Genomic DNA, 14,975 nt, shown 5'->3' with positions numbered 1-14,975 from the left:
TAAATGAATTTAGCTTCTTTAAATTAATAATGGTTCTAAATGTACCGTCTGGTTTAGACACCAAAAACAGGGGAGAGTAAAAGCCTCTACCCTGTTGTTCCTCAGGGACGTCAACTAAAACTTTTTTAGCTAGCAGGACTCGAATCTCGTCTTCGAGAGCCTTTTGCTGAAGTGAGGAATTAAGGCGAGTTATAACAAAGAACTCATAGGGGATTCGAAGGAATTCAATCTTTATTCCTTCCCTGATTATATTCAAAATCCATGGGTTTAACGTAATTTGTTCCCATTTGGTAAAAAAAAATTTTAATCTGCCCCCAACCGGTGGGTCTAAACTTTTAATTTTTTTCTCTCCTATATGTTGGCCCTCTGAAGATGGTACCCTTCTGCTTTTCGTCTTTCGTGGCCCATCTCGTTCTGTCCGATTGTCTTCTTCTCCCGAATGGCCGTCTTTTAAAGGTTTTCCTATAAAACGGAATGGGAGAATCACTGAAGGCCTTTTTCCTTTCTTTTGCCTTGGCGAGAATTTCGTCTAAGGCTTTTCCGAAGAGGAACTCACCCTCGCATGGGGTTGCACTAATTTTGGATTTTGATTGTGCATCCCCTTTCCAGCTTTTTATCCAAAGCGCGCGTCTGGCGTTATTCACCAGGGCTGCCGACCTTGCTGCAAGTCTTAGGGTGTCCGCTGAAGCGTCTGCCATAAAGGCAGCTGCCCCTCTTATCAACGGGATGGCTGCACGCAGTTTCTCCCTTGACACTCTTTGCTCAATCTGCTGGTCTAATTGATCTAGCCATACCAGCATTGACCTAGCAGTACATGTGCTGGCTATTGCGGGTTTGAATACCCCGGTGGTGGACTCCCAGGACCTTTTGAGCGAGGATTCAGCCTTTCGGTCCAATGGGTCTGCTAACAATCCTGCGTCCTCGACCGGGATCGAGGTTTGTTTGGAAGTGGAGGATATGACAGCGTCCACCTTTGGTATTTTAGACCATTTTAATAGATCTTCATCAGTGAACGGGTACTTCCGTTTTGAAGCGGATGGGAGAAAACCCCTCTGGTCGTGTTTTTCCCATTCCCTTTTGATGAGATCTTTAATTGCCGGTATTACTGGAAATGATCTCTTTTTTTCTGCCAATCCCGCAAACATAATGTCCTGCGCGGTCTGGGCTCCCCTTTCCTCTTCACACCCCATGGTATTCCTAACCGCTTTTACCAGGTTATCTACGCTGTCCAGAGGAAAACATGCGCGTCCTTCCGCCTCCGAAGATGATGATGAGGACGTGGATGCGGAGCCTGAGTTTAACCCCTGTTCTTCCTCTGACTCTGAACTGACAATAACCTGTTTTCTATGCCTGGACTCTGCGGGAGTGCTGGCGCGGTTGATGGCTTGTATTTCCTCCCTAATTATGGCTCGGATATCCTGAGAAGAAAGACCCTGCCTGGTCTCTTTCATGCATTGTTTGCAGAGTTTTTTGGGGTAGGAGTCAGGGAGAGGCTCTGAACATAATGCACATTCTTTATGTTTTGTTTTTCCTTTTTTCTTTGACTGAAACGGGAGGTCAAAGGTAAAGAGAGGGGGGGGGGGGAGGAGAGGAGGTTAGCTTAATAGGTAGAGCATCTGCTTTGCACACTCACCCAGTGAAGCTTAATACCGGTTCAGATGGCTGAGACGGTTTGGATCGGGTTTCTGCTGCCTCGCTCCTGCGGGCGGTCTCCGTCCTGGCGCTGCGGTCCCTGGTGGAGTTGCCCCCAGCTGAATCCCCTGCTGGGGTTTGCGACTCTGCGGGGGACGACATGTTCCAATGTTGCAGCGCTGCAGCGCTGTTTTACCTGTATCGTTGCCCCGGAAGTCGCCCTGTCACAGGGCGCATGCGCCGCGTCATCGCCATCTTACCCCGGAAGTTCAACCATTACTTCCGGGGTATGGGAGCGTCGGGCGCCGGCCTGCTCCCGCGCCACCGCTAATAACACGCGGCTCGCGCGCACATGGCCTCACCATCCACGCTATACCCCCACCGATGGGAATGGGGGGGGGGGGAAAATCTCCCGGATGCCAGACCGGCGCGCTCCCTGGTAAGACCGGGCGGCCCTCCCCGGACCCGGCCATTACCACTGTGCCACCAGACGAGGGGGGAGCCGTCAAACGGAGTCTCCCCCGACGCTGCCTCCGGACCGCAGCCCCTGCCGTTCCCGAAGAGACCGCACAGGCGGATGCATGGCCCAGGTAAGATCCTGCAGGATCCTGCTCCATTTGGAACAGGAAACCAAAACTGAGGAGGAAAGGCGGACCGCCCCTTTTATCTTTCCTGTAGGGTTTCCTGTTCCAAATGGGCGGATCCGATACCTCCAGTGGGTGCTGTCGTGGCGAAGAGTAAAAACTTATTTTACTCACCTGGGGGAGGGGGGGGGGCCTTTGGTGCGGTCTAGTCCAATGCCTCCCATCTTCTTGCGATGCCGCCTTCCTGCTTGCTTCATCTCTCCCGGCATCGCACTTCGGCGCAGGCGTACTTCTCTGCCCTGGGCCTCTGACCTTTCCTGGTGCCTGCGCACTGCAGTACTTTCCTCTACCCTCAACAGGGCAGAGAAGAACGCCTGCGTAGGAGCGTGATGAAGCAAGCAGGAAGGTGGCATCGCAAGAAGATTGGAGGTGCCGGACCCAGGACACCCATCGGACCGAACCACCTCCCCCGGGTGAGCATAATAAATGTTATTTTTCTTATCTTTTAGGTCGGACCAGGGGCTTATCTATAGCATTATAGAATGCTGTAGATAAGCCCTGAAAGGCGGAGGCAGCATCTTATAGCGACCAAAACAGGTTCGCTTTAAACTTATCTTTATTCAGATTAGAGCATGCCACATCTATACTTCTAGACAAACAAATAGGGTCTGAGTGAGTCTCTTGCTGCTAATGTCCATGTGAAAAACAGCAACTCGGCAGTCTAATAAATTGCAAGACATTAAAGAAAAAAAAAAATCTAAAAAACTAAGATGTGTTAAGAAAAAATAAGATTTAGTAACAATGAAAGCACAATTTAAATAGGTAATTTTCTGATGATATTCTCTTTGAAAAAGGGCCTTATTGCAAGGGGTCATGATTTTAGGGAACACTACAGGTGCCTGGCTCACACGGATGGACACCCCAGAGAAAAGAAACAAAAACCTAATGTGTAATCTGTATCATTACAGTCACATAACTGCCAGAAATAAATTAACCAAGGTGGACATGGGTGAAAATTTGGCTTAGGTTCACATGATTTTTACACACTGTTTTTCACCTAGAAAAAAACAGACGATTTTCCATTTGTATTGCCATCCGTATACCAGTTTATTTCTGCAGGATGGATGACGTAGGACACGACATATGTCTATGGCACAAGTTTTCTACATCAACAATTTTAAATATAATAGGCTAAATCCAGTTTGCCAGGTTAAAATCTGAAATGGAAAAACAACCTATGGATGAAAACGTGTAATTCATCCATTTTTGCGCACCCACTAATTTATAATGGGCGAGTCTCATTCGTAAAAAAAAAAAAAAAAAAAAAAAGTGGTGCATTACTGCAATTTTTTACAAGCAGACCATCTATTTGTGTATAAAACCATCCATGTGAACTACCACACAATGGTCACTTCGCGGTCCATATGCTACCCGTTATGCATACAGATAGCACATGGACATTTAAAAGAACCTGACAGATGATACAAGCTGCCCGATCCGTAGGCAGCATGTATTTGGCACTGGCTGTATGATCTCAGTCAAGTATGTTTGAGTTCCTGGAGACTAGTCGAAAAGGCGCATCTCTGATGTCTTCTCACAGCCCGCTGTCAATGAATGACCGGTCTTTTCCATAAAAACACACGCATTGAAAGATCTGTCACTACTGGGGAATGGGCAGAGAAACCCGCTGTGGATCTGCCTTTCCAACTTGCCTAGTACTTCTTGGTGCCTGGCAGCTTTTAAAGTATGTCTTTCTCTAAAACGCTGCAACGTTTCAAAGTCAAACCTACGAAGATGAAATCATACAGGTCGTCAGGATTCCTTTATTAATATGCTTGTCTGAGTGAGCCGTTAGGCTGTGACTTACATCACTCGTTTCACCCTCGGAAAGCTTGATTTTTATAATAAAATGTCAATATTTTTTTTAAAATGACAATTTGGCAAAACGGCCATTTTTAATTTCTTCTGGAATTACAATTTTCACCGTTTGAATAAAATTACCAAGGAATTTCTGGTTGGAACCGCGACTCAGTTTTGCCACGCAGCACTAACCAAACAGATATTGGGTAACAGTAGCAAGGTAAAACTAAAACAGCAGATTTGAAGCAGCATCAAAATCATCTGAGTGGGGCTCGCTGATAACCACGAGATTGGTGCCGAAATATCTGCTACTGAAAGCTCTCGATCCATATCTCGGTTTAGGATTTTTTTGGCAACAAGTGTTCGCTAGAATTCACCCTTTCAATGGCCATAATACCCACTCAACTTAAAATTCATTTGGGACTTACCCCTTGAACCCATGGATGCTGTAAAACCTGTGCTGCGCTTAGTCTCTTTTTGGCATCTCGTAGCAGCAACTTTGAGATAAGATCTTTGGCTCCAGATGATATGTGAGCCCAGTCTTTATCTGGAAACTCGTATTTTCCTTCTTGAATGCTTACAAATAGCATATTCTGTTGATTGCATAAAAATAGCAATATCAAAATTTGTGAAAGTAAAAAAATAAACGAAAGGGGTTGGCCACTTTAGGAGTATTCTAACAATTGTGTTTGGAACATGACCTTGCGACACCTACTAGTAATGGTTCTCCTCTTGCCCTTCGTGAAGCTTTCCTCAGACTGCACTGCTCTACTGCCCAAAAAATGGTGGCTGATGGAGGAACATTTAACCACACCAAATGGTTTTCCCTTTCCCTTTGATTAAGGTTTTTCAATTGGTGGGAGCTCCTTTATTGGTCATCAACACTTTGTGGCCAGGAGAGCAGCTACAGCTTTCTATCGCCACTTAGAAGCGAAGGAGGATAACCTGTAATACTTACATATAAGAAATATAAGAAGGTGAAAGAAAAAAAAAAAAAAGTATTGGGGACATGCCATTTCTAAAGAAAAAAAAAAAAAAAAAAAAGTAGCCAACTCCTTTAAAGCAGCCAAGATGTAAGTCCCTATTCAGAATACCTGGCAAGCAGGACAAGCCTCTCCTCTATCCCAGCCACAAGCACTTCCACAGTGCCCGACAAATGGTGGATAGCCACTCAACATGATGTACAAGATCACTCCAAGGCTCCATAGATCGCAGCGCTTGTCATATATTGACGCTTCCTCATTAAATGCCTCAACCACTTCGGGAGCCATATATTCTGCAGATCCACACTGTAGACACATAAGGTCAAACATATAACTTAGATTTGGCAACACAGCAGGAAGAAAGACAGTTTATTATTCAGAATAAAAGTTTGTTTTTTTGTGTCATTTTAAAAAAAGTTGCCTTAGGCCTCTTTCACACTTCCGTTTTTGACCATCAGTCAAAATCCGCCAGGTTTTGAAAAAAACGGATCCGCCATTTTTTTTTTTGAGGATCCGTTTTCCCCATTGAGTTGCATTACTGGCGGATCTTGACCGTTTTTGTGAGGATCCGCCACAGTTTATGCGTCCGCCGGCATGCCTGGACGGACCTTGCAACGTTTTTTTTGTTGTTGGATCCGCATTCTCCATTGCGCATGCCCGGAGAAAGGAAGTCAGGGAGAAAATTAACCCTGAAATCCTTTCTGGCGGACGAAAAAAAGCTCTCTCTCCCCCTTTAAAATTCTTCATTCTGCGGATCCGTCAAAAAACGGATCCTGTTGCATCCATTCACATCTGTTAGGATCGGATCCGCTTTTCCGTCTTTTTGGCGGATTTTAACTGACACTAAAAACTGAAGTGTGAAAGAGGCCTTAGGAGACTCAAGGATAGACTAGAGTTGGGATTTTTTTTTTTTTTTTTTACAGATGGGAGACATCAACTAGTCCAGTGCTGCGCCCCCCCCCCCCCAGCCAGCTCCTCTATGTCCAGCTCCAGTAGATTGACAGGTATATCTCCTTTGTGTGTACATAGGGATATTATTATTATGCATTTATATAGCGCCATTGAGCAGGGGGTTGGACCAGATGGCCCAGGAGGTCCCTTCCAACTCTACGATTCTATGATTCCATGGAGCTTTACATGTGAAAAGGGAAAATATAGACAAGTATAATAAACGTGTGTAAGACAAGGGACACACAAGTACATAAGGAAAGGAGACCCTGCCCGCGAGGGCTCACAGTCTACAGGGATGGGTGAGGATACAGTAGGAGAGGGTAGAGCAGGTCGTGCGGTGGTTCAGTAGACCGAGGATCATTGCAGGCTGTAGGCTTGTTGGAACAGGTGGGTCTTCAGGTTCTTCTTGAAGGTTTCCATTGATGGTGAGAGTCTGATGTGTTGCAGCAGGGCAGAGAGTTCCAGAGAATGGGGGAAGCACGGGAGAAGTCTTGTATGCAGTAGTGTAGCCATAGACTAGTCCAATGATGATCATCTAGAATTAGCATCTTTGCCCACTCTTCCTTGTAGTAGCACTTCAAATCTATCAGATTGTGAGAGCATCTCCTGTGTACAGCCTTTCCTCTTCAGGTCACCCACATCTGGGCTTTGGCTATGCCAAAACTTTTTTTTATTTTTTACTCTTCCTGGCGAAGCCATTCTTTTGCCGCTTTGGAAGTATGTTTGAATATATTTTGATTTGGAGTTATTGGGGTTTCGGTCATGCTGAAAGGTAAAATTCATTTTCAGCTTCTGTAGAAGAGGCCTTAACATTTTGTTGCAAAACTGACATATTTTGAACTGTTCATAATTCCCTCCATCCTGACTAAAGTTCCAGACCCAGTTGATGGAAGCAGTATTATATTTTGGGCTTGTTTTTCATCATGCTTCACTGTGGGTATGATGTTCTGTATGATGGTGATGCTAGTGTTGGCTTTGCGACAAACATACCTTTTCAGACCATAAATTACACCAGAGGGCAACAAAAAACCCTTTAACCCCTTTTCCACATTGGGTGTGAATTTATGTCGACATCAGACTCCCTCCCTTTGAAATGGGCTCTGGCGCTGAGCCCACATCTTTCCTGGGACATGTCAGCTGTTTTGAACAGCTGACATGTACCCGGAATAGCCGCGGATGGAATCACAATCCACCCATGGCTATTAACCCATTAAATACCGCTTTTAAACACCGACAGCTGCATTTAACTTGCTCTTTCGGCCATTGGGCCGGAAATCTGCCCACCTGTGACCCCCGTCATGTGATCGCGGGTCACCGGATTGTTGGCATGACAACCAGAGGTCTCCTGGAGACCTCTACGGTTGTCAGTACCAGCTTGCTGTGAGCGCCACCCGGTGGTTGGTGCTCATAACAAGTAATTCTGCTATATAGAGGTGATCTGATAATCGCCTCTATGTAGCAGAGGCTGTCAGGTTATGGCAGCTTCTAGTCTTCCACGGCGACTATTGAAGCATGCCAAAAGTAAAAAAGTTTTTTTAAAAAAAATATATAAAAAGTTTAAATCAATAAAACAATAAAGAAAAAAAATCAAACACATTTGGTATTGCCGCGTTCAGAACTGCCCGATCAATATAAAAAAAAAAGGATTAACCCAATCGCTAAAATGGTGTAGCAAGAAAAAAAAAAAAAAAGCGCCAGAATTACATTTTATTTTTTTTGGACGCAGCAACATTGCATTAAAATGCAATAACTGACAACCAAAAGAGCGTATCTGCACCAAAATGGTATCATTAAAAACGTCAGCTTGGTGTGCAAAAAATAAGCCCTCACCCAACCAGAGATCACAAAAAATAGAGACGCTACGGATATCGGAAAATGGCGCTTTTTTTTTTTTTACAAAAGGTTGGAATTTTTTTCGCCGCTTAAACTAAAAAAGAACCTAGACATGTTTGGTGTCTATGAATTCGTAATGACCTCAAGAATCATAATGGCAGGTCAGTTTTAGCATTTAGTGAACCTAGCAAAAAAGCCAAACGAAAAACCAGTGTGGGATTGCACTTTTTTGCAATTTCACTCCACTTAGAATTTTTTTCCCCATTTTCTAGTACATGAGATGGTGAAACCAATGGTGTCGTTCAAAGTACAACTCGTCCCACAAAAAAATAAGCCCTCCGTATTTTTTTTACCCCTTTGTATTTTGGTTTTTTGCTCCCCTTATTTCCAGAGCCATAACTTTATTTTTCTGTCAATATGGCCATGTGAGGGCTTGTTTTTTTGCAGGACGAGTTGTACTTTTGAAAGACATCATTGGTTTTAGCATGTCGTGTACTTTGATGTGGGCTCATCGCCGAAGCCCACATCAAAGCAAGGGTACTGCCATCGGATGTACTATACCGTTCGATGGCAGTAAGGGGTAAAACAGATTTTTTTTAGTCAGGGAATTGGGCAAGATCTGGTATAACAATCTTACAATGACCCTAATAGGTCCCTTTTAGCTGTAATCCTACCTGACAGCGGCGGTTGGCACCCTAAAATCCGATGTTGCACACCCGCTTAACATCGGCAGTCCCTTAATGTCGCTGCGTGCCCCTATTCTACCACTAGAGCAATAAATCAACATGCAATCAGCATGCAGTTAATGGTCTATGGTACCACTAGGCTGTGATTACGAGGGGGGCTATGTCTCGTGGTGTGACTATGAATGAAGTCTTACATATTATTGAGTTAATATCAGCTAGGCCTCTTTTCATTATCTGTGGTAACCCCTCAGGCTGCGTTCACACGTTGCGGTTTTTTCAGCGCGATTTTGCAGCGAAAACGCAAAAAAAAACAGCATCCCACACAATCCTATGGGATGCCGCAATGCTGTGGATTTTCCCGCGGCGGAATCGCATCACGGAAAAATACGCAGCATGCTCATTAGTTTTGCGGAATCGCGGCGATTCCGCCCACATATGAATGCATTGTTCTGCTTACTTTCCGTATGTGGCTGTGCCCACCATGCGAAAAGTAAGCAGAACATTTGCGGATGGTACCCAGGGGGTGGAGGAGAGGAGATTCTCCTCCAGGCTGTGGGTACCATATCCCTGTAAAAAATAGAAAGGAAAAATCGGGTTATATTCACCTTCCCGATGTGTGGCGCCCCTGAGGCTCAGTCGCCACAGAGGTACTGCACCTTCTCCTAAGGTGTGGTGCCCCACCATCCATCTAAGTTGGAGGCTCCTGACCACGCTCCAACACTCGCACCCCACGCAATAGAGTAGTTCAGCAAAACCACATTGTGGCTCCTTGCTTAGAGAGAAGCAGAGCACCTTTGGTGGTTCCCTGCTTGGAACACTAAACGTGCTGGAAGGCGGGTGGAGTTGAGAATACATAAAAGAGCGGGATGGTTTAGGATTACAGGTCAGTGAGTGAGAAGGTTGAGTCAGACGGGGAGTCAGAGAGGAAGCCACTCGGAGTGGAGTGGGGATCCCTGGAAGAGGGATGGAGGAAGGAGTGCTGCAGCTGCCTCAGTGATCTGAGCCAGCTGGCACGGGAAAGGAAAGAAGGAGAAAGACATTGAACCGAAGCCTGAGCTTCCATAGGAGGGAAAGACAAGTACCGAACGTAGGAGTGAAAGGGAACACAGAGGACGTGGGTTAGAGGAAGAACCCTGCCTAGAAGTTCTAAGCGCAAGGCCGGGGCCCGGTCCCCGAGGTTGTATGGACACTAATGGTTCTGCAGCAGACACCGGTGGAGTAGTGGGCTGTAAATGCATTACTCCCATCTAAGACTTGGGGGCACAACAGCAACACGGATAGAGAGCCGGGACTCAGGAGTAGAGAGTCCCCGAAGCAGGCTACAGCTGTCTGCCGTACAAGTAGAGTTCTTGGGAACATCTGTCAGGAGGAACTCCAGTGTAACTCAGTACTAGGAGATCTTCACACTTAAAGGCGCTATAGAGGAGACGTTCAGAAAAGGTACATAAGTTGGCGGAGTGTGGAAGGGAGCATTCCATCTTGCCTGGAGGTTGACCGAGTCCCTGACCCGGAGGACACGGCACAGAAGCGGGCACTACAGACTGAGTAAAGCTTTGGAACTACATGCCCTGGTGTCCTCCATTCCTTCCTGCGTCCGTCCGCCTGGCACTGCTACATCCCCTGTGCCAAACACTACACCATCTAAGTGTCTCCACATCTACACTGCCCTAGGACAACAGCCCTGCCTGTGGAGGGCTGTAACATCATTGCTGCACCACACCATCTGTCCAGGAGGATCTGTCTGCAGCGTTGGCTTAACACCTCCCTTGCCGAACACCACAGGTGGCATCACAAACTATTCCATTAACTACATTCCACCATTCACATCTCGCTATTACTTGGGCGCCCGGGGCCACGGTCCGGGTGACCGCTGCTGTGACACATCCCACTGATACCGGCCCGGTACCGAGTACCCCACTGCCCTGGGAGGGTGCACCATATGCTCCCGCCAACTCCCATTCCCAGTAATACCTTGCGGCAACGACCTGTGATGACGTAGCGCATAGCAAGACCGCTACGTCATCAAAGGTCTCATAAGGCATTACTGGGAACGGGAGCATCGCGATGATCGGGACGTCGGAAGGTGTTATTTTTAACCTTAGATCTTTTTTACTACTGATGCTGCATAGGCAGCCTCAATAGTAAAAAGCTGGTCACACTAGTCAAACACTGTTTGACGCGTGTGCCCAACCTGTCAATCAGTTCGCCAAGCGATGCTACAAAAACGCTAGCATTCTGCAAGTTATGCTTGCAAATCGCTAGTTTTTCCGCTGGAAAATCGCGGCAAGTTAAAATGCTGTTTTCCCGCAGAATGGAATTCCCGCGGTAACTTCCGCGGGAGTTCTGCAACGTGTGCACACAGTAACTCAATCACAGCTGTCTGTCACATAAGGTGCACATGTGCTTAGGAGGAATCCAGAAATGTTAATGTAACAAAGTGCAAGTGCATATAGAACACCTAATACAGTTATGGTGCTCAACATATCTATGATTAGTGACAAGGTGGCAAGTCAAAAAAGGCACTTTGTAAGCCAACATCACAGTGGGTAACTTATCTGGTTTAAGTAGTTCCTAGCTTTTGATGTCCCTTGACCCTAGGAGTTTCACCCCCTCCCGTTATCAGAGGACCCAAGATAGGAGTGTGCCATAATAGGAGATGGGTCGGAGATAGGTCACCTCAGACCATAACATTTTCCCACATGCTTTTGGCAGACTGTGCAGATTTTCGTAACACATAGCTGGGCTTGGATATTTTTCTTTGCAAGAAAGGGCTTCCATCTTGCTTGCAATACAGGCCAAACAAATAAAGAAGATTGTTGTCCCATGCAGTGCACAAGCAGTACTTGCCAGAAATTTCTACAGCTTCTTCAATGTCCCTGTAGGCCTCACAGATCAAATTTCAACAATTTTTGAGGGATGCTCAATTCTAAGTAATGCTACAAATTTTAAGCCACTTCTTGATCTGTCTTTACACTTTTCGATGACATTTAATGCCACGGGAAAAAAAAAAAAATTGTAACCTCCTGAGCGATAACCGCGAGATCCCTTTGCTGTGGTGTAAGCTGTTTACAGACCATGGATTTTGCCGTAAATTGCAACTAGGAAAATGTCAGGAAAATCCTACTAGAACAGCTAAAACTTTATATGGGATTAATCAGAATCACTCTAAATGATGGCATATGTGTAGTCACTGCAAACGTAACCTGTCAGCAGATTTTTCCATGTAATCTGAGAGCACCATGATTTAGGGACAGAAATCCTGATTCCTGCGATGTATAAATTTACTGGGTGCAGCAGTTATTATAGAATCACAGTTTACTCTCCTGAAAATCAAGCAGAGCTCAACTGTTGATCTGTGACTAACCCGCCGACACAGGGCCGACTCCAGGTTTTTGTGGGCCCCGGGCGAATGCACATACCACAATTCATGATGCACAGATACAGCAGAGAAATATAAGTACAATGCCAAGGAATTACTTCTTACATAATTGTGATATCAATAGCTCAGAAACCGGACAGTATAGTCCGTATAGCCCATATCATGCGCCCCATACAGTGTATGCTGGGCCCCATATGCTGGGCCGCCCCAGTCAGTGTATGCTGGGCCCCATATGCTGGGCCGCCCCAGTCAGTGTATGCTGGGCCCCATATGCTGGGCCGCCCCAGTCAGTGTATGCTGGGCCCCATATGCTGGGCCGCCCCAGTCAGTGTATGCTGGGCCCCATATGCTGGGCCGCCCCAGTCAGTGTATGCTGGGCCCCATATGCTGGGCCGCCCCAGTCAGTGTATGCTGGGCCCCATATGCTGGGCCGCCCCAGTCAGTGTATGCTGGGCCCCCCCAGTCAGTGTATGCTGGGCCCCATATGCTGGGCCGCCCCAGTCAGTGTATGCTGGGCCCCATATGCTGGGCCGCCCCAGTCAGTGTATGCTGGGCCGCCCCAGTCAGTGTATGCTGGGCCGCCCCAGTCAGTGTATGCTGGGCCGCCCCAGTCAGTGTATGCTGGGCCGTGTATGCTGGGCCCCAGTCAGTGTATGCTGGGCCCCGTATGCTGGGCCCCAGTCAGTGTATGCTGGGCCCCGTATGCTGGGCCCCAGTCAGTGTATGCTGGGCCCCGTATGCTGGGCCCCAGTCAGTGTATGCTGGGCCCCGTATGCTGGGCCCCAGTCAGTGTATGCTGGGCCCCGTATGCTGGGCCCCAGTCAGTGTATGCTGGGCCCCGTATGCTGGGCCCCAGTCAGTGTATGCTGGGCCCCGTATGCTGGGCCCCAGTCAGTGTATGCTGGGCCCCGTATGCTGGGCCCCAGTCAGTGTATGCTGGGCCCCGTATGCTGGGCCCCAGTCAGTGTATGCTGGGCCCCGTATGCTGGGCCCCAGTCAGTGTATGCTGGGCCCCGTATGCTGGGCCCCAGTCAGTGTATGCTGGGCCCCGTATGCTGGGCCCCAGTCAGTGTATGCTGGGCCCCGTATGCTGGGCCCCAGTCAGTGTATGCTGGGCCCCGTATGCTGGGCCCCAGTCAGTGTATGCTGGGCCCCGTATGCTGGGCCCCAGTCAGTGTATGCTGGGCCCCGTATGCTGGGCCCCAGTCAGTGTATGCTGGGCCCCGTATGCTGGGCCCCAGTCAGTGTATGCTGGGCCCCGTATGCTGGGCCCCAGTCAGTGTATGCTGGGCCCCGTATGCTGGGCCCCAGTCAGTGTATGCTGGGCCCCGTATGCTGGGCCCCAGTCAGTGTATGCTGGGCCCCGTATGCTGGGCCCCAGTCAGTGTATGCTGGGCCCCGTATGCTGGGCCCCAGTCAGTGTATGCTGGGCCCCGTATGCTGGGCCCCAGTCAGTGTATGCTGGGCCCCGTATGCTGGGCCCCAGTCAGTGTATGCTGGGCCCCGTATGCTGGGCCCCAGTCAGTGTATGCTGGGCCCCGTATGCTGGGCCCCAGTCAGTGTATGCTGGGCCCCGTATGCTGGGCCCCAGTCAGTGTATGCTGGGCCCCGTATGCTGGGCCCCAGTCAGTGTATGCTGGGCCCCGTATGCTGGGCCCCAGTCAGTGTATGCTGGGCCCCGTATGCTGGGCCCCAGTCAGTGTATGCTGGGCCCCGTATGCTGGGCCCCAGTCAGTGTATGCTGGGCCCCGTATGCTGGGCCCCAGTCAGTGTATGCTGGGCCCCGTATGCTGGGCCCCAGTCAGTGTATGCTGGGCCCCGTATGCTGGGCCCCAGTCAGTGTATGCTGGGCCCCGTATGCTGGGCCCCAGTCAGTGTATGCTGGGCCGTGTATGCTGGGCCCCAGTCAGTGTATGCTGGGCCGTGTATGCTGGGCCCCAGTCAGTGTATGCTGGGCCGTGTATGCTGGGCCCCAGTCAGTGTATGCTGGGCCGTGTATGCTGGGCCCCAGTCAGTGTATGCTGGGCCGTGTATGCTGGGCCCCAGTCAGTGTATGCTGGGCCGTGTATGCTGGGCCCCAGTCAGTGTATGCTGGGCCGTGTATGCTGGGCCCCAGTCAGTGTATGCTGGGCCCCGTATGCTGGGCCCCAGTCAGTGTATGCTGGGCCCCGTATGCTGGGCCCCAGTCAGTGTATGCTGGGCCCCGTATGCTGGGCCCCAGTCAGTGTATGCTGGGCCCCGTATGCTGGGCCCCAGTCAGTGTATGCTGGGCCCCGTATGCTGGGCCCCAGTCAGTGTATGCTGGGCCCCGTATGCTGGGCCCCAGTCAGTGTATGCTGGGCCCCGTATGCTGGGCCCCAGTCAGTGTATGCTGGGCCCCGTATGCTGGGCCCCAGTCAGTGTATGCTGGGCCCCGTATGCTGGGCCCCAGTCAGTGTATGCTGGGCCCCGTATGCTGGGCCCCAGTCAGTGTATGCTGGGCCCCGTATGCTGGGACCCAGTCAGTGTATGCTGGGCCCCAGTCAGTGTATGCTGGGCCCCATATGCTGGGCCCCAGTCAGTGTATGCTGGGCCCCATATGCTGGGCCCCAGTCAGTGTATGCTGGGCCCCATATGCTGGGCCCCAGTCAGTGTATGCTGGGCCCCATATGCTGGGCCCCAGTCAGTGTATGCTGGGCCCCATATGCTGGGCCCCAGTCAGTGTATGCTGGGCCCCATATGCTGGGCCCCAGTCAGTGTATGCTGGGCCCCATATGCTGGGCCCCAGTCAGTGTATGCTGGGCCCCATATGATGGGCCCCAGTCAGTGTATGCTGGGCCCCATATGATGCGCCCCAGTCAGTGTATGCTGGGCCCCATATGATGCGCCCCAGTCAGTGTATGCTGGGCCCCATATGATGCGCCCCAGTCAGTGTATGCTGGGCCCCATATGATGCGCCCCAGTCAGTGTATGCTGGGCCCCATATGATGCGCCCCAGTCAGTGTATGCTGGGCCCCATATGCTGCGCCCCAGTCAGTGTATGCTGGGCCCCATATGCTGCGCCCCAGTCAGTGTATGCTGGGCCCCA

The 14,975-nt window shown here is 49.4% G+C and overlaps 1 protein-coding gene across 3 annotated transcripts in view; it reads right to left on the bottom strand.

Annotated features, from left to right (window-relative positions):
- MKNK2 (MAPK interacting serine/threonine kinase 2) overlaps positions 1 to 14,975 on the bottom strand; it is a 91,838-nt gene that overhangs the window by 12,952 nt on the left and 63,911 nt on the right. For all 3 annotated transcript variants that reach the window (XM_073545553.1, XM_073545561.1, XM_073545569.1), the window contains exons 11-12: positions 5,171 to 5,365; positions 4,505 to 4,669 (exon numbers count right to left, since the gene is read on the bottom strand). In XM_073545553.1, the coding sequence (XP_073401654.1) occupies positions 4,505 to 4,669; positions 5,171 to 5,365 (360 nt within the window). The remainder of the gene's footprint in view (positions 1 to 4,504; positions 4,670 to 5,170; positions 5,366 to 14,975) is intronic.

Source organism: Dendrobates tinctorius, unplaced genomic scaffold (genome assembly GCF_039654945.1).
Source record: "Dendrobates tinctorius isolate UK_male_01 unplaced genomic scaffold, ASM3965494v1 ptg000011l, whole genome shotgun sequence".
Taxonomy (NCBI): domain Eukaryota; kingdom Metazoa; phylum Chordata; class Amphibia; order Anura; family Dendrobatidae; genus Dendrobates; species Dendrobates tinctorius.
Note: the sequence above shows the minus strand (reverse complement) of the source record. Positions and strands in the feature narration are given on the sequence as shown.